Source organism: Papio anubis, chromosome 9, assembly GCF_008728515.1.
Source record: "Papio anubis isolate 15944 chromosome 9, Panubis1.0, whole genome shotgun sequence".
In the NCBI taxonomy this organism is placed as follows: Eukaryota; Metazoa; Chordata; class Mammalia; order Primates; family Cercopithecidae; genus Papio; species Papio anubis.
The window spans coordinates 74,390,409-74,413,726 of NC_044984.1; the positions used below are offsets into that span (position 1 = coordinate 74,390,409).

Genomic DNA, 23,318 nt, shown 5'->3' on the forward strand with positions numbered 1-23,318 from the left:
CCTTAAAAATGTTACTATAATAATAATTTTGTCAGTTTGTTTTATTAATTGTAATTATGTCTACTAGAAAAAAGGGATTAAAAAAGAAAGAAAAGAAAGGACAGGAAAAGAAACACACAATAAGATGTTAAGTAGTTGTAGATTTCCCATAGTCAAAAGAATGAACATTGTTTGGGTTCCTGGACTTAAAAAAATGATGATTTTATTCTGTCTTCAGAAATTTTGTAAGTCTGCATTTCAAATTACTTGTTGAATGGATATCAGAAATAATGCTAATGTAAAATTTTTTGTCAATTCATCTTTCTATGAGAAGATTCACTCCATCGAAGTGTATATATTCACACGAATACTTCTAAGAACAATAGTGCTTCATAAAAGAGTAATTTTAGTTTAATAGCTGTTTTGTTTTCCTTGGTTGATAATAATAATAAAATACCTCATTTAATTAAAGAATGCATTTTATTTTTAATAGTTCAGGATAACAAGTCAGCTTTTATGGGTATATGCAATTCAGCAGAAAAAATTATTGAAAAAGAGACAATTTATTTGTTCTTTTCTTAGCTCATGTGTGTCAGTCATCTGTAAGTTGCTCATACAGAAGAAAAAAATGGTAAGACCTCAGCATTAATATAAGCACAATCTCAATATTAAATCTTTTAAAAGTCCTGGGGTGGTTAAAACTTTTAATTCTTGAATGTTAGACGGTTTGGCTAATGCTATTTTTTTTTTTCGATGAGAAAATTAGATCATTAATTTCTGTAAAACTATTTTCTGAACTACACCCCAAATTTTATGGCTTTTTTTGGTATAAAGAAAGTTTAATTCTAAACAAAAATAAATTAAGGAAAATATATAACAGTATGGTCATAATCACTTGCTTTTAAATAGTGGAAGAGAAGGTCATCACAAGTCAAATTTGCTCAAACAATTACAATCGTTATAGACTGAGTCTACTTGACAAATTTCTGCTTTCAGTATGCCTGTAAAGAAAAAGACACGCATTTTTCCTGTTTGCTTTATTTATTAGTTTCAGCCTTGGCAAAAAAAGTTACACATTTGTATGCACATGGAAAAATGCAGTATAACAATCAAATTAGTTTATGCGCTGTGAATACCTTGTATGTGTATTTTGAAATTAGATACAACTAAACTATCAGGAAGAAAAAGATTAGAAGTGATATAACTTAGGTTTTTATTATTTTCTTTGAGACAAATTAACCACTAGTACTTTATCCTCAGACATAAATAAAAAAATTAGAATTCAAGGGTTTTCAGTGAAACAGTTGCTAACATTCATGTGTTTTTGATTTGCCAGGCACTGGTCTAAGCACTTTCCATATTTTAACTCATTTAATTCTCATCACAAACCTATGGGGTTGTTATTAATTATTCCTATTTTTAAGAGGAGGAAATTGATGCACAGAGAGGTTAAGTAGCTTTTCCAGGGTGACACAGCTAGTAAGCAATTAATTACTAATTAATTACAATTAATTACTAAAACGTTTGGGGAACCTCTTTGTGCCAGGCCTATCTTAAGCACCAGGGATGCAGAAGTAAATGGAATAGAAGGGAATAAAACATACTGAGGGTTCACGATTTTAGATAGGGTGGCCTGCAAACTTTCACTGGGAGGGTGACTGGGGTAAATAAAGATTTAGTGAAAAAGAATTTTCTCTGCTATCTGAAATGAAGGAATATTTCTAGGTATGGAGACCTTTAGGGGGAAAAAAAAAACTATTTGATGATAAAGCATCTTGGGTCGATGATTAAATATAAAATATTAACAGCAACCACAGTGCTGGTCCTAGATATTTTTTGCTTGCTCCTCCGAATCCACCCTCTGCTGTTCTTCATGCTCCCCTGTGCCCCAGGAGCTTGAGAAGTATGTGCTACTTCAATGAGCCATGCTGGCCTTTGGTTGCTGGTTTGGTTTGGCCAATGTGAGTCCCAGCAAGAGCTGAAGGGAAGGAGGAGAGAGAGGGCAGGTGTTCGTCCCCTTGCCACCTCCCTGAGGGGGTCACCATTGGCTGGCTGCTTCTTTCTACCAAAGGCTGTGACTTCAGTCAGGTGGCTCCCTCCATAGGACTCTATCCTTTTGTTTCTCATAACTGTTCTCTTTCATCCCCTTCGGGCTTAGAATGGTAAAGATGTCCTCTTAGTACTAGGGGTGCAATTTCTCTAGACCCCACCCACTCCTTTGGGAATCCCTTGATTAAGAGACAAATGCCTAATTCGAGTGTGATTTCCATTTCCTAATGTGATCCTGACTGACACAGTTGACATATTAGCTACATGGCTCTGTGAGTCTTCACTGTCATGATTTTGAATTTGCTTGTCATCATAAAGTCCTTCAAACCAATAAAAATGTATAAGTGTGTATTTATTAGGTATCTTTTTTGGGGGGCAAAAACCGGAAAGCTGGCTAGACAAATTCTAAAAGATCTCTAACATATTAGGTATCTAATACACTCAGTGCTTGCACTTTCCCTCCATTCTATCCCACTTTTAATTAAACTGTTTATATGATTGACTCTGAAATCCCCTTAAAATTAATCTTGTCTTCAGAGTAGTTTGGGTAACATCTGAGGACACTATGGATGGACATTGTTGGAGCAAGGAAGTACTCAAATCAGTGGTCATTTCAAAAAGAAGCAGTACTTTTACTTCCAGGGAACAATTTTAGGAAATGTTAGGAAGCTGGAGACAAGTTATTCCTGAAAAGTGAGACTAATGGAATTTTTAAAGGAACAGTCAAACGTTCTTTTACCTTAAAAACCACGAAGGATAAGATTTTGAGAAAGTCATCTTCAGTATTTGAATAACTTCAGGGGAATTATAGATCATCAATGGCATATAAATGATAGAGGCAGTATACTGTAGAGATTAAGCATATGGGCCCTGGAGACAGAATACCTAGGTTTGAATGCCTACTCTGCCACTTACTTGTTGGATGACCTACCTTGGGCAGGTTTCTTATTCTTACAATAGCTCAGTTTCTTCATCTGCACAATGGGATAACTTCCCTCCAAGGATGGTGTCGTGATAAACAAACAAATTAATACACAAAAAGCAATTAGAACCGTGCTTGACATATAATAAGCAGTAGGAAAAATAGGTTTAAAAAGACAATTTAAATCCAATCCAAGTGAAATAATGAAAAATTGTGCAGCTACAGAAATTAGAATGTTTTATAATAGCATTTCAAAAATGTTCTAAAGATTGCTCAGTGTTGACTATTTTTATTACAGTATTATTAAAATTTGTATAAATATTAAGTTAGGTTTAAACTTCCAATGCTTATGGTTGCTATATGACCATAAATCTAACATAAATGTACAAAACTACAAACCAATAAAATATGAACTTGAGACATTTATTAATGTAATAGATACGTGGCCGAAAGGAAATTGTTGCTTGTTATGAATACTATTACAGCATAGAATCTTTTGGGTTTGATGTACTTATAAAATCTTATAATGGCTCAATTTTGCCACCTTTTTAAAAGCTTGCATAATAAGGAAATCTTTGTATAACCTGCCATGATACCATTTTTGTCTTTACTTGGCCCAGATAAATCATTTCGGTATTCAGTATATTTTCATTCCTTTCTCATTAGGCAATGACAAAGCAGTACTTCTTGCTGACAGTGTACCCATAAATATAAGCAGACACCCAGAAAGAAAAACTGAGCGGCGGTATTCAGTTATAAGATCATTCAAATGATCCTCAATCTCTTTTTCAATTATCTTATTTTTATGTAAGTAAACACATGACACTAAAAAAGAATCCACAGAGATCTCTCGACCCCTGAAAAGCTTCCAAGGATCAGTTTCTGAAACCATGATTTACAGTATGGAATTTTCCCCTCCGAGACTGTAGATATTCGTTAAACTAACTTCAGTAAAATTTTAGTGAAAACATATCTGATAGTCATGATATTATGAGGCAGGTAAAGAATGAATCCTTTAAAGAACAAAAAAATGTGTTAAATGGATTTCTGGGAAACAATGCTATGTGGAGCATTATTTACACCTTATAAATAATATAATTTTCTAAATCATAATTTTTTTAATTTTTAATTTTTATCTTTATAGGGATGGGTTCTCACTAAGTTGGTCTGACTGGTTTTGAATTCCTGGCTTCAAGCAATCTTCTTGCCTCAGCCTCCCAAAGATCTGGGATTACAGCTGTGAGCCACCACACCTGGCCCATAGGAATTCCTTTTAACCAATGAAATAATACTGTAATAATTTAAAAATGAGATGAGCCTGAGCACAGTGGCTAACACCTGTAATCCCAGCACTTTGGGAGGCCGAGGCGGGCAGATCACTTGACCCCAGGAGTTCGAGGCCAGCCTGGGAAACATGGCAAAACCTTGTCTCTACAAAAAATACAAAAATTAGCCAGGTGTAGTGGAGCATGCCTTAGTCCCAGCTATTTTGGAGGCTGACACAGGAGGATCACCTAAGCCTGGGAAGTGGAGGTCGCAGTGAACTGAGATTGCACCATGGCATTCTAGCCTGGGTGACAGAGGGAGACTGTCTCAAAAACAAAACAAAACAAAAACCACAAAAAACCCAAAAACCAATAAATAACAATAAAAATGAGATGACAGATATATTACAGCAGCACAAACACTATAATGCTTAAGAATTTAAAAACATGTAAAGGTTCTGACTTACCTCGTTCATTTTTGATCTACATTGTTGCATTTCCACAGTAAACCGAGAGTAAACTCAAATTTACACAGTAAAATGAATCTTTAGCACTATCTTTCAAATATTCAGCAAGATATTAATGTCTTGATTTTCCATTAAGATCATTGTAGACGTTATTCACCTAAGTGGGAAAACTGGAAAAATGAAAATTTGATCAGAAAATTAGGCTTTTAATTTTGATTTTAAAAAGTTTATTGCTATATGGACACTACCATTAAGAGAAGTATTACTAACATCTAATAAAAAAGTTCCACATACAGGATGGATGCAGTGGCTCATGCCTGTAATCCCAGCACTTTGGGAGGCTGAGGTGAGAGGATCAGTTGAACCCAGGAGTTCAAGGCTGCAGTGAGCTGTGGTTGAGCCACTGCACTCCAGCCTGGGTGATAGAATGAGACCCTGTCTCAAAAAAAAAAAAAAAAAAAAGTTCCACATACAACAAAGCAAATGAGTAGTAACTTCAATATCAAGGATCAATGTCACTATCAATAGCATCATGACAGTAGTTAACATTTATTCTAGTTTCTGCCAAATGACAGACACCATGCTAATTGCTCTATCTGGGTTTTCCAATCGAATTCTCGCAATAACCTTGTGATTAGGTACTATTACACCCATTTTGCAGTTAAATAAGTAGAGTAGCCTGTCTGAAGTTACATGACCAGTGAATGGCACAGTTGAAATTTGAACCTGGGCAACCTGACTGCTGAGGCTGTTTATGTGACTCTAGAATGAGAAGTTTCCTAAAATAGTTCACTGGTTGGATCAGTACGTACAAGTAAAATATTTTTTTCAGTCCCATTAACAACCCCCTTCTCAATATGGACTTCTCACACAGTTACTAGCTTAAACCATAAATAAGGCTTCCATATATTAGTATTTAGATTGAACTATGGAGAACATCATTGCTAATAAAGTATAAAAAAGTCATTAATATCCCCTATTTAATAAATTTACAGTTATTGAGAGTACTAATTTTTTTCTTTTCTCACCATTAAATATAACTTTTACTGGTGTGTCTTACATACTCTTTATCAACTTGAGGAAGGTCCCCCCATTCCTAGTTTGTTGAGAGTTTTTTTTTTTTTTTTAATCTTTAAGTTCTGGGATACATGTGCAGAACGTGCAGGTTTGCTACACAGGCATACATGTGCCATGGTGGTTTGCTGCACCCATCAACCCATCATCTACATTAGGTATTTCTCCTAATGCTGTCCCTCCCCTAGCTCCTCACCCCCCGATAGGCCCCAGTGTGTGATGATCCCCTCCCTGTGTCCATGTGTTCTCATTGTTCGACTCTCACTTATGAATGAGAACATGTGGTGTTTGGTTTTCTGCTCCTGTGTTGGTTTGCTGAGAATAATGGTTTCCAGCTTCATCCATGTCCCCACAAAGGACATGAACTCATCCTTTTTTATGGCTGCATAGTATTCCATGGTATATATGTGCCACATTTTGTTTATCCAGTCTATCATTGATGGGCATTTGGGTTGGTTCCAAGTCTTTGCTATTGTGAATAGTGCCACAGTAAACATACGTGTGCATGTGTCTTTATAGTAGAATAATTTATAATCCTTTGGGTATTTAGCCAGTAATGGTATTGCTTGGTCAAATGATATTTCTGATTCTAGATCCTTGAGGGATCGCCACACTGTCTTCCACCATTTACACTCCCACTAACAGTGTAAAAGCATTTCTATTTCTCCACATCCTCTCCAGCATTTGTTGTTTCCTGACTTTTTAATGATCACCATTGTAATTGGTGTGAGATGGTATCTCATTGTAGTTTTAATTTGCATTTCTCTAATGATCAGTGATGATGAGCTTTTTTCCATATGTTTGTTAGCTGCATAAATGTCTTTGAGAAGTATCTGTTCTTATCCTTTGGCCACTTTTTGATGGGGTTGTTTGTTTTTTTCTTGTAGATTTGTTTAAGTTCTTGTAGATTCTGGATATTATACTTTTGTCAGATGGATAGATTGCAAAAATTTTCTCCCATTCTGTAGATTGCCTGTTCACTCTGATGATACTTTTTTTCTGTTATGCAGAAGCTCTTTAGTTGAATTAGATCCCATTTGTCTATTTTGGCTTTTGTTGCCATTACTTTTGGTGTTTTAGTCATGAGGTCTTTGCCCATGCCTATGTCCTGAATGATATTGCCTAGGTTTTCTTCTAGGATTTTTATGGGTTTAGGTTTTATGTTTAAGTCTTTAATCCATTCTGAGTTAATTTTTGTATAAGGTGTAAGGAAGGGATCCAGTTTCCGTTTTCTACATACGGCTAGCCAGTTTTTCCAACACCATTTATTAAATAGAGAGTCCTTTCCCCATTGCTTGTTTTTGTCAGATTTGTCAAAGATCAGATGGTTGTAGATGTGTGGTGTTATTTCTGAGGCCTCTGTTCTGTTCCATTGGTCTGTATATCTGTTTTAGTACTAGTAGTATGCTGTTTTGGTTACTGTAGCCTTGTAGTACAGTTTGAAGTCAGGTAGCGTGATGCCTCCAGCTTTGTTCTTTTTGCTTAGGATTGTCTTGGCTATACGGGCTCATTTTTGGTTCCACATGAAATTTGAAGTAGTTGTTTCTAATTCTGTGAAGAAAGTCAGCGGTAGCTTGATGGGGATAGCATTGAATCTATAAATTACTTTGGGCCATATGGCTATTTTCACGATATTGATTCTTTCTATCCATGAGCATGGAATATTTTTCCATTTGCTTGTGTCCTCTCTTATTTCCTTGAGCAGTGGTTTGTAGTTCTCCTTGAAGAGGTCCTTCACATCCCTTGTAAGTTGTATTCATAGTTATTTTATTCCCTTTGTAGCAATTGTGACTGGGAGTTCACTCATAATTTGGCCCTCTGTTTGTCTGTTATTGGGGTATAGGAAAGCTTGTTTTTGCACATTGATTTTGTATCCTGAGATTTTCCTGAAGTTGCTTATCAGTTTAAGGAGATTTGGGACTGAGGCAATGGGGTTTTCTAAATATACAATCATGACATCTGCAAACAGAGAAAATTTGAATTCCTCTCTTCCTATTTGAATATCCTTTATTTCTTCCTCTTGCCTGATTGCCCTAGCCAGAACTTCCAATACTATTTTGAATAGGAGTGGGGAGAGAGGGCATCCTTGTCTTGTGCCGGTTTTCAAAGGGAATGCTTCTAGCTTTTGCCCTTTCACTATGATTTGGCTGTGGGTTTGTCATAAATAGCTTTTATTATTTTTAGACATGTTCCATCAATACCTAGTTTATTGAGACTTTTTAGCATGAAGGGGTGTTGAATTTTATTGAAGGCCTTTTCTGCATTTATTGAGATAATCATGTGGTTTTTGTCATTGTTTCTGTTTATGTGATGGATTACTTTATTGATTTGCATATGTTGAACCAACCTTGCACCCCAGGGGTGAAGCCGACTTGATTGTGGTGGATAAGCTTTTTGTTGTGCTGCTGGATTTGGTTTGCCAGTATTTTACTGAGGATTTTTGCAATGTTCATCAGGGATATTGGCCTGAAATTTTCTTTTTATGTTGTGTCTCTGCCAGGCTTTGGTATCAGGATGATGCTGTCCTCATAAAATGAATTAGGGAGGATTCTCCCTTTTTCTATTATTTGGAATATTTCAGAAGGAATGGTACCAGCTCCTCTTTGGACCTTTGGTAGAATTCGGCTGTGAATCTCTCTGGTCCTGGGCTTTTTTTGGTTGGTAGGCTATTAATTACCGCCTCAATTTCAGAACTTGTTATTGGTCTATTCAGGGATTTGACTTCCCTGGTTTAGTCTTGGGAGGGTGTATGTGTCCAAAAACTTATCTATTTCTTCTAGATTTTCTAGTTTATTTATGTAGAGGTGTTTATAGTATTCTCTGATGGTACTTTGTATTTCTGTGGGATCAGTGGTGATATCCCCTTTATCATTTTTTATTGTGTCTATTTGATTTTCTCTCTTTTCTTCTTTATTAGTCTGGCTAGCAGTCTATCTACTTTTTTAATCTTTTCACAAAACTAGCTCTGGGATTCATTGATTTTTTGAAGAGTTTTTTCATGTCTTTATCTCTTTCAGTTCTCTGATCTTAGTTATTTCTCGTCTTCTGCTAGCTTTTGAATTTGTTTGCTTTTGCTTCTTTAGTTCTTTTAATTGTGATGTTAGGGTGTCGATTTTAGATCTTTCCCACTTTCTCCTGTGGGCATTTAGTGCTATAAATTTCCCTCTAAACACTGCTTTAGCTGTGTCCCAGAGATTCTGGTACACTGTGTCTTTGCTCGTATTGGGTTCAAAGAACTTATTTATTTCTGCCTTAATTTCATTATTTACCCAGTAGTCATTCAGGAGTAGGTTGTTCAGTTTCCATGTGGTTTTGCTGTTTTGATTCAGTTTCTTTTTTTTTTTTTTTTTCAAACTGTATCCAGCTTTATTAAAGATACTTTCCATAAACAATCATGGTATTTCAGGCAGGACATGGGCAGACAATCGTTAACAGTATACAACAACTTTCAAACTCCCTTCTTCAATGGACTACCAAAAATCAGAAAGCCACTATAAAACCCAATGAAGTCTTCATCTGATGCTCTGAACAGGGAAAGTTTAGAGTGAGGGTTGACATTTCACATTTAGCATGTTGTTTAACAACTTTTCACAAGCCGACCCTGACTTTCAGGAAGTGAAATGAAAACGGTAGAATTTATCTGAAGATCCACAATCTAGAAATGGAACCAATGCTGTTTTGACAGGTGCCATCTCAGTGGCATCACTGGAAAGTCCAGATTGCCTGACACACTGGTAACTAATGACTACGGGTCGGGTCCCAACAGATGTCTGGGCTTAAGGGAGTTAAGTCTATGCTGAAAGATGGAAAGGGAGAAGAGAACATAAAAACAAATTTGTTTTTCCATACCACAAGGCTTTTGTGCCAAGGTGGCCATGTGTGTCAAAGTCAGGGACTCCCTCCTCCTGGGAACCAAGAGGAAGTCTCTCAAAACTAGAAGAGAAAGGTGTTTTCCCCACATCAATCCAGCTTTGGAGACATTCTATTAGTGACATATGCCCCTTCCCCCAAAAACAACAATGAAGTGTTCTGTGTGCTAACAACACAGCTTTAAAAAAAAAAAAAAAAGTAAAACAAAATTCTGCATTTTTATAAAACTTGATAAAAAATAGTATTTCAAACTGTACAGTCACCAGAAGTACACAGTTATCAAAAATGCACACACTTCACTTGGCATCTCCAGCACCTTCAGCTTTCTGTGCCTGGTCTGTTTTGGCATCTCCGTTTTCTGCAGGGTTATTCCCCTCCTTGCCAGCATCAGCTTTTCCCTTTTTCCCTTTGGGTACCTTCTCTCCCTTTTTTGCAGGGGCCTTTTTAGGCTTGGGCTCTGGCTTTGGAGGAGCAGGTTTAGCAGACAACCTCGCGGATCTTCTCTGTGGTTCGTCCTTCACCTTGGCTTTATCTCCTTTAGCATCCCCTTCAGCCTTTCTCTTGGGCATGGTGGCGACGGCGGCGGGACGTAGGTGCTGGACACGGGATGCAGCGCGCGCGGGCTTTGGTCGGTCCGGGGGTCGTTCTCGCCTCTTCTTCTTCACACTGCTCTTGATTCAGTTTCTTAATCCTGAGTTCTAATTTGATTGCACTGTGGTCTGAGAGACTGTTTGTTATGATTTCCATTCTTTTGCATTTGCTGAGGAGTGTTTTACTTCCTATTATGTGGTCGATTTTAGAATAAGTGTGATGTGGTGCTGAGAAGAATGTATATTCTGTTGATTTGGGGTTGAGAATTCTGTAGATGTCTATTAGGTCTGCTTTGTTCAGAGCTGAGTTCAAGTCCTGAATATCTTTGTTAATTTTTTGTCTCACTTATCTGTCTAATGTTGAGAGCTGAGTGTTAAAGTCTCCTACTATTATTGTGTGGGAGTCTAAGTCTCTTTGTAGGTCTCTAAGAACTTGCTTTATGAATCTGGATGCTCCTGTATTGGGTGCATATATATTTAGGATAGTTAGCTCTTCTTGTTGCATTGATTCCTTTACCATTATGTAACGTCTTTCTTTGTCTTTTTTGATCTTTGTTGGTTTAAAGTCTGTTTTATCAGAGACTAGAATCTCTGATAGGACTAGCAAGTCCTCCTTTCTTTTGCTTTCCATTTTCCTGGTAAATCTGCCTCTATCCCTTTGTTTTGAACCTATATGTGTCTTTGCATGTAACCTATATGGGTCTCCTGAATACAGCTCACCAATGGGTTTTGACTCTTTATCCAGTTTGTCAATCTGTGTCTTTTAATTGGGGCATTTAACCCATTTACAATTAAGATTAATGTTGTTATATGTGAATTTGGTCTTGTCATTATGATGCTAGTTGGTTATTTTGCCCATTAGTTGATGCAATTTCTTCATAGAGTCGACGGTCTTTACAATTTGGTATGTTTTTGCAGTGGCTGGTACCAGTTTTTCCTTTTCATATTTAGTGCTTCCTTCAGGAGCTTTTGTAAGGCAGGCCTGGTGGTGACAAAATCTCTCAGCATTTGCTTGTCTGTAAAGGATTTTATTTCTCCTTCGTTTATGAAGCTTAGTTTGGCTGGATATGAAATTCTGGGTTGAAAATTCTTTTGTTTAAGAATGTTGAATATTGGCCCCCACTCTCTTCTGGCTTGTAGGGTTTCTGCAGAGAGACCCGCTGTTAGTCTGATGGGCTTCTCTTTGTGGGTAACCCAACCTTTCTCTCTGGCTGCCCTTAACATTTTTTCCTTCATTTCAACCTTGGTGAGTCTGACGATTATGTGTCTTGGGGTTGTTCTTCTCAAGGAGTGTCTTTGTGGTGTTCTCTGTATTTCCTGAATTTGAATGTTGGCCTGTTTTGCTAGGTTAGGGAAGCTCTCCTGGATAATATTCTGAAGAGTGTTTTCCAACTTGGTTCCATTCTCCCTGTCACTTTGAGGTACACCAATCAAACGTAGGTTTGGTCTTTTCACGTAGTCCCATATTTCTTGGAGGCTTTGTTCGTTCCTTTTCATTCTTTTTTCTCTAATCTTGTCTTCACACTTTATTTCATTAAGTTGATTTTCAGTCTCTGACATCCTTTCTTCCACTTGATTGATTCAGCTGCTGATACTTGTGTATGCTTCATGAAACTCTTGTGCTGGGCTTTTAGGCTCCGTCAGGTCATTTATGTTCTTCTCTAAACTGGTTATTCTAGTTAGCAATTCCTCTAACCTCTTTTCAAGATTCTTAGCTTCCTTGCATTGGGTTAGAACATGCTACTTTAGCTGGGAGGAGTTCGTTATTACCTACCTTCTGAAGCCTACTTCTGTCAATTTGTCGAACTCATTCTCTGTCCAGTTGTGTTCCCTTGCTCATGAGGAGTTGTAATCCTTTGGAGAAGAAGAGCATTCTGGTTTTTGGAATTTTCAGCCTTTTTGCGCTGGTTTTTCCTCATCTTAATTTATCTACCTTTGGTCTTCAACGTTGGTGACATTTGGATGGGGTTTCTGTGTGGATGTCCGTTTTGTTGATGTTGATGCTATTCCTTTCTGTTTGTAATTTTTCCTTCTAACGGTCAGGCCCCTCTTCTGCAGGTCTGCTGGAGTTTGCTGGAGGTCCACTCCAGGTCCTGTTTGCCTGGATGTCTCCAGTGGAGGCTTCAGAACAGCCAAGATTGTTGCCTGTTCTTTCCTCTGGAAGCTTCGTCCCAGAGGCGCACCCGCCAGATGCCAGCCAGAGCTCTCCTGTATGAGGTGTCTATTGACCCCTGCTGGGAGGTGTCTCCCAGTCAGGAGGCACAGGGGTCAGGGACCCACTTGTGGAGGCAGCCTGTCCCGTAGCAGAGCCGGAGTGCTGTGCTGGGAGTTTTGCTGCTCTCTTCAGAGCCAGAGGCAGGAATGCTTGAATCTGCTGAAGCTGTGCCCATAGCTGCCTCTTCCCTCAGGTGCTCTGTCCCAGGGAGATGGGAGTTTTATCTATAAGCCCCTGACTGAGGCTGCTGCCTTTCTTTCAGAGATGCCCTGCCCAGAAAGGAGGAATCTAGAGAGGCAGTGTGGCTACAGAGGCTTTGCCGAGCAGGAGTGGGCTCCGCCCAGTTCGAACTTCCTGGTGGCTTTGCTTACATGGTGAGGGGAAAACCCGCCTACACAAGCCTCAGTAACAGCGGACGCCGTCCCCGCACCAAGCTCAAGTGTCTCAGGTTGACTTCAGACTGCTGTGCTGGCAGCAGGAATTTCAAGCCAGTGGATCTTAGCTTGCTGGGGTCCATGGGGGTGGGATCCACTGAGCTAGACTATTTGGTTCCCTGGCTTCATCACCCTTTCCAGGGGAGCGAACGGTTCTGTCCTGCTGGCGGTCCAGGCGCTGCTGGGGTATTAAAAAACCTCCTGCAGCTAGCTTGGTGTCTGCACAAATGGCCACTCAGTTTTGTGCTTGAAACCCGGAGTCCTGGTGGTGTAGGCACCCGAAAGAATCTCCTGGTCTCTGGATTGCAAAGAGCATGGGAAAAGCGTGGTATCTGGGCGGGAGTGCATTGTTCCTCAAGCACAGTCCCTCGTGGCTTCCCTTGGCTAGGGGAGGGAGTTCCCTCACCCCTTGCACTTCCCGGGTGAGGCAATGCCCCACACTGCTTCGGTTCGCCCTCCGTGAGCTGCACCCACTGTCTAACCAGTCCCAATGAGATGTTCCGGGTACCTCAGTTGGAAATGCAGAAATCACCCGCCTTCTGCGTTGATCTCACGGGGAGCTGCAGACTGGAACTGTTCCCATTTGGCCATCTTGCCTAATCTCTAAACTCCAAGAGAACTAATGTTTTTATTTATTTATTTATTTTTTTGAGATGGAGTCTTGTCTGTCACCAGGCTGGAGTGCTGTGGTGCAACCTCAGCTCACTGCAACCTCCGCCTTCCAGGTTCAAGCAATTCCCCTGCCTCAGCCTCCCAAGTAGCTGGGATTACAGGCATATGCCACCATGCCCAGCTATTTTTTTTTTTTTTTTTTTGTATTTTAGTAGAGACAGAGTTTCACCATGTTGGCCAGGATGGCCTCGATCTCCTGACCTCGTTATCTGCCCGCCTCAGCCTCCCAAAGTGCTGGGAACACAGGCGTGACCCACTGTGCCTGGCTAGTACTAATCTTAATGAAAGGGAAATACTCCATACATTTGGCAAATCAAAGTTACACAGATAATTAAAATGAATCAGTTATTCTTTAATAGATCTACTTTTTGTTAAAATTTTACATAAAAAATTAGCTTTGGACCTCAAACTACCAACTGTGTGATGAATTTGTCCTTTGCCTGAATTTGTTTCCTCTTTAAAACGTTAACCAGAAGCAATGCAGTTTTGGATGCTGAAAGCAAACATGGAATGCGTATATTTCATGTAGTCTCACAAAGAAGAATTCTCAACAAGCCCAACCATACAACTAAATAAGGTGGCATTGAAAACATTGAATATAATATATCAACAAAGTAATTTTGAATTGTTTTAAATTCCAGGATGGAAATAAACAAGTGGAACATCATGTCTGTTCTCTCGATGAATATGTATTTTTAAACAAAACAAAAAGAGAAAAATGAACAATAACACTGTATATTATTACTCGGCTTTGTAATTTTTATTTTTTTAACCTATGGGAGATGTGTAAACTCTTAAAGGTCATGAGACAGAAAGGAGGGCAAGACATTAGTGTCATATTAGTAACATTTTTTCTGTTTATAAAAGTAAACTGTGATCCTTGTAAAAAAAAAATTCAACAATACAAAAACGTATTTAAAGGGAAAAATATCCTGTAATTCTATTTTAGTTTGTAAAATCTTAGATTTTCCCTCCACACATAGTAATATGAAATGTATGTATGCCACATTCACATTTACAGGTAAATATCTTAAGTAAATATACTGTTCTATATATACATGTATACATTTTCTAGTAACAAAAATGAGATCATTTTTGCTCTTTGCAACCTTTTTTTCATTGTAACAGTATATCTTGGACATCTTTCAGTGACATTACATGATTTCCCCCAGGCGCAGCACGCTATTCCATTGTACCATAATCTGTGTAACTAATCCTTTACTGGTGATATTGGGGTTGTTTCCAGCTTTCTGCCATCATGACAACTGCAGTAAATATACATGTATATATTAAGTTTGATAGAACTTGGTGACCGTATCAGTCAGGATAGGCTAAGTTATGCTTTATTAGTAAGCAGACCTAAAGTCTCTGGCGCTTGAGACAATGTAAGTGCATTTCTTGTTTATGCAAAGCACTCTGCGGGTTTAGGTGACACTTCAGAGAAGTTGCCCTCCATGTGTTGGCTCAGTATTAGGGGGTGCTCTGATCTTGTGATTCATCCATATCAACAAGTACTTTTATGATTACTGTGGCAGAAGAATGAACTAGAAAGTCAGGCACTGGCAACTGAACCCTTTCTTTTGGAAAATCACTTTTGCAACCATATTATTCATCTAAGGAACTAATATGGTCATGCCTCACTCTCATAGAATTGTGAAATGTGGTTTTTCTATGTGCATGTAGTACAGGAGATTTGAATGCTAGCAAATAGTCAAAATGACTACCATAGTGATTGATTCACTGATTGTGGACAGTGAGATAGGAGTCCAAGTTATCAAAGAGTTTTTGAACTTAAGTAAGTGAGCATAGGAATGCCATTAATTAGATCCCAGGGTTTATCTGGAAATGGTCAGTTAACTAAGATAGAACACAGACCATGGGAAGAGATGGGGATCAGAAAGGATGCATGCTCCTGGACTGGAAGAATTGCCTCAGCAACTACCTGCTGTGGTCAAAGATTTTTAGTCTGGAGAACAAAATGTAATTTTGAAGGGGAAGCTGCAATTTCAGTCATAAGGTAGGCAAATAGCTCGCAGCAATGGAAAGGTGAATACGAAGTCCTGTTATCTCAACAGGTAGTTGAACATCAGGACTGGAAATAAAAGGTTGATGACACTTAGAATTTCAGTCTTACAATTGGCCTTGGAGAGTGAAATGGTTCAAGGTGCCAGGATGGGATTCAGGATCAGAAATACAGTATCTCTGGGGGATATAACAAGACTGGCCCATTGGTTCTCAAAATTTATGTGTATCTAGTGCACTTTCTAATACTAGAAAATAATTAAAGATGAACATTAGCTTTAAAAAGGAGGTATCTTTGGAAAATTGAAAACATTATATGATTATTGCTCATATCCATAGGTATACTTTCACACTGAGAATCTGTTTGAATAGACTCATTTACTGTCCTAAATGTCCTCTCCTATATTAAAATGCCATAGAGATCCCCAAACTATGTACATCTATTATGCATCAAAAAATTATTTAAAAAATAAAATGCTAAAGAGGCACTTGTCTTTTTACTACTCTTCAGCTGTTACCCTGTCTCTCATACTCTTCACAGGCAATGTTACCTCTTGACTCTTTTACAAAGAAGATTTTTGAATCATTTATTGATTTAGAAAGCAGCACTTTTAATTAATTTTAATTAAACATATTTGTTGAGATAATTCACATGACATAAGATTCACATTTTAAGGCATGATATTCCATATTTTTCATATATTTACAGAGCTGTGCAGCCATCACCACAATCTATTTTGGAACATTTTTATCACCCCGGAAAGAAGCCCTGTATCAATTAACTGTCATTCCCCTCACTCACTAGGCCCTGGAAACCACTAATAAACTTTCTGTCTCTATGAATTTGCCTATTGTGAACATGTTATGGAAAAGAAATCACATACTATGTAGTCTTTTGTGTCTGATTTATTGGAATAATGTTTTCAAGTTCATTCATATTGTTGTATGAATCAGTACTTCATTTCTTTTTATGACTGAAAAATATTCCATTGTATGGATGTACTACATTTTGTTTACTTATCAGTTGGTGAATATTTGAGTTGTTTTCAGCTATTAATAATACTCTTTCTATGAAAATTCATGTACAAGTTTTTGTGTGGGCATATGTGTTCATTTCTCTTGGGTATATTCCTAGGAGTAGAATCGCTGAGTCATACGACAGCTAAAATTTTGAAGAACTACCAAAGTGCTGAATCACATGAAAACTAACATTTTGAAGAACTACCAAACTGTTTTTCCAAGTGGTTGCATTGTTTTACAATCCCACTAGCAATGCATAAAATTTCCAATTTCTCTGCATTTTTGTCAACACAAATTATTGTTTGTCTTTTGATATTAGCCATCCTAGTGGATATGAAGTAGCATTTCTTTGTGACCCATCTACTTCTTAACCTACTTTAATCTGGCTTCCATTCTGTAACTCCACCAAAATCAGCAATCATTATAATCATCATTGTGGTATATATCTCTAATCTAAAGGATATATTCAGTTCTCCCCTTAATTGATCTTTTAGCAAATTTGATACTGTTGATTCTCCTTTCTGGAATATTTTATTTTCATGGTTTCAGGGCCTGAACAAACTCCTGGTTTTCTTATTTTTTTCCTCTGTTTATTTCTGTCTTTGCAGTTTGTTTTGTTCTATAGGTTAACAGGTCGTGGAGTTCCTTAAGACTTGCTCCCAGCTCTCTCCTCCTCTCAGTCTACACTTTGTTTTAATGCCTATGTCTTATACTACTATCAGTAAGCAGATGGCACTCAAATTTCCATTTTCAGCTCAGATCAGTCCTCTGTGCTCTAAACATGTTTATCCAATGGAGAATTTGTTACTTCTCAAACACAACTTAAAATTAATCTGTCTAAGAGTAAACACATAATCTCTCTTTTTTCCCCATCAGTCTTTTTCTATTGTTTCATATTTGGAATGACACTCTCCTTCATCAGGTAGGCAAGTCAGAAATCTTGGCATCATTCTTGGCTCACTTCTCTTCCCTTACTTCCTACAAGCAGTCCTCATCAAGTCTTGCAAATCTTACCTACTAAATATCTCTTAAAACTGTTTACTTTTTTCTCTATATTAATGTCACTACCCTAGCTTAAGCTGGCATCACCTACATCCTGGATTTATGTTAGGATACCTATTCTTAATTGCTCTATCTTCAGCTACTCTGGCTCTCTCCAATTTATTACTCATACTGTAGCCCTAGTTAGAAGGATCCACTCCTATCCCTTGTTTAAAACTATTCAACAGTTTTCAAAAAGAGAAAATTATAGACTAATGTCCCTGATAAACATAGATGCAAAAATCCTCAACAAAATACTAGCACAGCAAAAAGATAACACACCATAATCAGGTGGAATTTATCCTAGGGATGTAAGAATGGTTTGATATGTGTAAATCAATGAACTTGATATATTACAAACAGAATTAAAAAAAAACCATATGGTCATCTCAATAGATACAAAAAAGGCCCTCAATAAAATTCAGCATTCCTTCATGATAAAAATTCTCAACAAAGTAGGCATATAAAGAATGTATCTCAAAATAATAAAGGCCATATGTGACAAACTCACAGCCAACATCATACTTAATGGGGAAAAGTTGAAAGCATTCCAAGAACTGAAACAAGACAAGAGTGCCTGCACCACTCCTATTCAACATAGTACTAGAATTCTTAGCCAGAGCAATAAGACAAGAGACAGAAATAAAAGTCATCCAAATTGAATAAAAGGATGCCAAATTATCTCTGTTCACTGATATAAACTTATATCTAGAAGACCCGAAATACTCCACTAAAAAACTTAGATTTGATAAATGAATTCAGTAAAGTTTCAGGATACAAAATTAACATACAGAAATGAGTAGTGCTTCTATGTGTCAATAACAATCTAGCCAAGGACAAATCAAGAAGGAAATCCCATTACAATAGCTACAATAAGTAAGTAAATAAATAAATAAAAATATGTAGGAATATATTTAACCAGGAGGGTAAAAGATTTCTACAAGGGACCCTACAAAACACTGATGAAAGAAATTGTTGATGACACAAACCAATGGGAAAACATCCCATGCTTATGGATTGGAAGAATTAATATTGTTAACATGACCATGCTTCCAAAAGCAATCTACAGATTCAATGCAATTTTTATCAAAATACCAATGTCATTTTTCACAGAATTAGAAAAAACAATTCTAAAATTCATATGGTGTAAAAAAGGAGTCTGAATAGCCTAAGCAATGCTAAGCAAAAAGAACAAAGCTGGAGGCATCACATTTCCTGACTTCAAATTATACTACAAGGCTATCGTAACCAGAACAGCGTGGTACTGGTATAACAATAGGAATATGATCAGTGGAACAGAATAGAGAACCCAGAAATAAAGATACATATCTAGAGCCAATTCATCTTTGCAAAGTCAACAAGAATATACACTGGGGAAAGGACTCCCTTTTCAATAAATGGTGCTAGGAAAATTCAATTGCCATATGAAGGAGAATGAAACTGGTCCTCTATCTCTCACCATATATAAAAATCAACTCAAGATGGATAAAAGTCCTAAACATAAAATCTGAAACTGTAAAAATACTAGAGGAAAACCAAGGAAAAACTCTTCTGGACTTTGGCTTAGGCAAATAATTTATGAACAAGTTCTCTGAAGTAAATATGATAAAAAGAAAAATAGACAAATGGGACTTAAACTGAAAAGCTTCTGCACAGCAAAATAAACAATTAACAGAGTAAGCACACAACCTACAGAATGAGAAAAAATATTTGCAAACTATGTATCTGACAAAGAGCTAATATGCAGAATCTACAAGTATCAATTCAGCAAGGAAAAAAGTGAGCAAAGGACATTAACAGTTTTCAGAAGGCATACACACAGTCAACAATCATGTGAAAGAATACTCAACATCACTAATCAGAGAAATGGAAATGAAAACCACAATGAGATAATCTTATACTAGTCAAGATTTTATTTTTTATTATTAAAATATCTAAAACCAGCCAGATGATGGAGAAAGGTAATACTTATATACTGTTGGTGGAGATGTAAATTAGTATAACCTTTATGGAAAACAGTATGGAGATTTCTCAAAGAACTAAAAATAGCAATCTTGCTACTGGTTATATACCAAAAGGGAAATGATTCATTATATAAAAAAGATATCTGCACTCATAATGCTTATCACAGCACTATTCACAATAGCAAAGATATGGAATCAACCCAAGTATCTATCGGTGGATGATTGGATAAAGGAAATGTCATATGTGTGTGTGTGTATATATATATACACAATGAAATATTACTCAGCCATTTTAAAAAAAGAATAAAGTCATATCTTTTGCAACAATATGGATGGAACTGGAGGCTATTTTTTAAGTGAAACAACTCAGAGACAGACAAATACCACATATTCTCACCTATAAGTGCAAGCTAGACAATGGTTCCACATGAACATACAGAACATTATAGACATTAGAGACTACAAAGGGTAGGAGGGTGGGAAAGGGGTAAGGGTTGAAGGATTACTTATTGGGTACAATGTTCACTGTTCAGGTGATAGTTACACTAAAAGCCCAGACTTCTGCTGGGCGCGGTGGCTCATGCCTATAATCCCAGCACTTTGGGAGACCAAGGTGGGTGGATCAGGAGATTGAGACCATCCTGGCTAACACAGTGAAACTCTGTCTCTACAAAAAAAATACAAATAATTAGCCGGGCATGGTGGCACGTGCCTGTAATCCCAGCTACTTGGGAGGCTGAGGCAGAAGAATCGCTTGAACCCCGGAGGCGGAGGTTGCAGTGAGCCGAGATCGCACCACTACACTCCAGCCTGGGTGACAGAGCGAGACTCTGTCTTAAAAAAAAAAAAAAAAAAAAAAAAAAAAAAAAGCCCAGACTTCACCATGATGCAATATATGGATGTAAGAAATCTGCACTTGTACTCCCTAAATATGTAAAAATTAAAGAAAAGTGAAAACAGTCTCCCTCCCCAAATAAAACGATTTGACAGTTTTTTATTGGTCTTAGAACAGTCAAAATTTTTGACTGTGATCTACAAGGCCAGTAGTAGTATGGTAACAATCTACATTTCCATCATAAACTTCCTCCAGCAAGTCTATGATGCCAAAGTTAGGGCTTTGGCTGGGAGGGAATGAGACTCTGAGACACACGTTTGGGACATTTGAGTTGATGTACTTGAAATTCTTGAAACCCCAGATCATCTTGAACCCTGTGGTCCTGCAGAAGTGGCTCACTTTTCCTTGTTAGAAGCTGTTCTCCTCCCCCGCTGACTTTTGTCCCCTGCCTAACTAGAAGATGATGCAGAAGTCTCTGCCCATGTAACATGTTAAGCTCTCCTCCTGTCCCCAGGTCAATCCTCACCTCCCTCCTAACCTCCAAACTGATAACTAGAATCAACTTAAAACATACTGCAGCTGGGAAAGTACTGGGCCTGCTAAGGGAGGAAAAGAGCTATGTACCAAGAGACAAACACTAGTCACATGATCATCAGTAGTGCATAAATGCTAGAAAAGCAGGGAAAGAACGTTTAAGGTTTTATTGTATGGGAGCACCCTCCTGTGATACCAGATTTTATACCTTGGCAAGAACCCAGGGAGATTATGGCAAACACTGTTTTCTTAGAAAAAGCGATGGTCAACACTAAATGAAGTAGAAACCTCAGAAGTACCATGGCAGAATGTGAAGTGGATATCAAAAGGCTTAGATAAATAACCATATCATAGGGAATGACACTAAATAGGGCTGGAAAACACACCAGCTGACATTTTTCTGCAGAGACATCTTTGTGTTTACCAACGGGATAAGAAATGTGCTAGTGAGAGGGGCACCCATGCCATTGAGAAGCTCACCGGTGGTTCTCTTCTTCACTCCAGGAGATGCTGTTCTATCTCACTGACAGCAGTTGTCATGAGAAAATACCAAACTAGTAGAGGCCAGGTGGTATCACTTAACTGCCAGATGCAAGACAGGATTAATTATCATAATGAGCAACACGTTTTTGGAATGGCAATCATGGGATCCAGGCTCATGAAGAACTATGGAGATGAATAATAGGATAGGGCATCCTTAGGAGAAAGACAGGTAGACATCCAACAGGGTAGTTCCCGATCTATACAATCAAGGATAAGTGGTCTAAGGACAGAGAGCAGCTGCCCCAATAAAAAGTCGATTTCTGAACCTGACCCAATTTGCATATCTGCAACCCCTTGACTGAATGAGAGTCGAGGTCCTTTACAAGAATGGATTCTATACCCTATAGCAAGTGTATTCAGTAAAGTTTCTTCCAATTTATCCCTGAAAAGACCTATGGCCATGTAGTTGGGTAATAACTCTACACTGGTAAAAGGAGAACACTTAAAATATTTTGAGGGTTACTGAATTATTAAATATGGGTCTGAGTTGACATTGATACTTATGGACCTAAAGAATTATCCTGGGCTCCCTGTTGGAGTGGAGTATATAGGGAGCAGATAATAAAATGCAACTGTGGCTCAGATTCAGCTCACAATGAATCAGCTATATCCATACACCCACTTGTAGTCATTTCCCTGATACTTAAATGTATAACTGGAATGCACATACTTGAAAATTGGCAGAAGGCACACATTGATCCTTGACCTGTGCGGTAAGCTCTATCACCATGAGGAAGGCCACTTGGAAGCCTATCAAATCACACCTCCACCCTAGCCAAATAGTAAATATAAAATAATATTGAAGAATCAAGGGGAGAGAATGGCAGATATCAAGGCCATCCTTAAAGACCTAAAAGATGCAGAGATCATGGTCTCCATCATATCTTCATTTAAATCATGAGTCTGAGCCCTACAAAAATCTGATGGATCCTGGAAGATGATTCTGAGTTCCTGCAAACCCAACCAAGAAGTAGCTCCAGTTGCTGTCACTTTGGTAGAAGTGGTATCTCAATTGGAGCATATTAACACAAATCCAGGTGCACAGTATCTAGCCATAGATCTAGTGAACATGATCTATTCTGTCCCATGGGCAAATCTTATAAAGTCTCAATACTTCAATTTACTCATCTGTAAGTTGGGGAGAATATCTACCTCAGGGAGTCATTGTGAATACTAAGTTAATTAATGCATATAAAGTACTTAAAACAGTACTGAGCACTGTAGTTAGCATAATGTAAGTATTAGCTGTTATTTTTTTGTCAGGGGAAATGGTCATATTATCTCTTTATAAAAGTAACTTGCATATTATGTACAAGTTACATTATTTATTCTTGTAAGGAAGAGAACGAGGAACAACAAACAGGTAAATAAATACATTAAATTGTTTCCTCACTTACAGTCTATTCTTTGTGGGTTTGGTGACTTTGTGGGTTTGGTAGCTCATGCTTGTAATCCCAACACTTTGGGAGGCTGACATTGCCAGACCATGTCTCTACAATTTTTTTTTTTTTAAATTAGCTGAGTATAATGGCACATGCCTGTAGTCCTAGCTACTTGGAAGGCTGAGGCAGGAGGATCGCTTGCACCCAGAAATTTGAGGCTGCAGTGAGCTGCGATTATACCACTCCACTCCAGCCTGAGTGAACAGAGTAAGACCCTGTCTCTTAAAAAAGAAAAAAAAGAAAAAGATGAAAGAGCATGTAAGCTCTTTGAGGGTGGGGACTATATCCCAGCATTTAGAATTGCAGCCAGCATGTAGCAGGCTTTTATAGAATATATGTGATTAGATATTGTCAAGCCCAAATCCTATTGACCCCCGTGG

General features: G+C 37.9%; 1 protein-coding gene across 1 annotated transcript; it reads right to left on the reverse strand.

The window, feature by feature from the left end:
* Window positions 1–9,089: 9,089 nt before the first annotated feature.
* On the reverse strand, window positions 9,090–10,317 carry LOC101024012 (non-histone chromosomal protein HMG-17). The gene has a single exon (XM_003906824.5). The coding sequence runs from the start codon at window positions 10,193–10,195 to the stop codon at window positions 9,923–9,925; it is 273 nt and encodes a 90-aa protein (XP_003906873.1). The 5' UTR covers window positions 10,196–10,317; the 3' UTR covers window positions 9,090–9,922.
* Window positions 10,318–23,318: the final 13,001 nt, after the last annotated feature.

Excerpts from the sequence above, each read along its gene's own strand:
- LOC101024012 (XM_003906824.5), bottom strand. The coding sequence starts at position 10,195 with ATGCCCAAGAGAAAGGCTGAAGGGGATGCTAAAGGAGATAAAGCCAAG.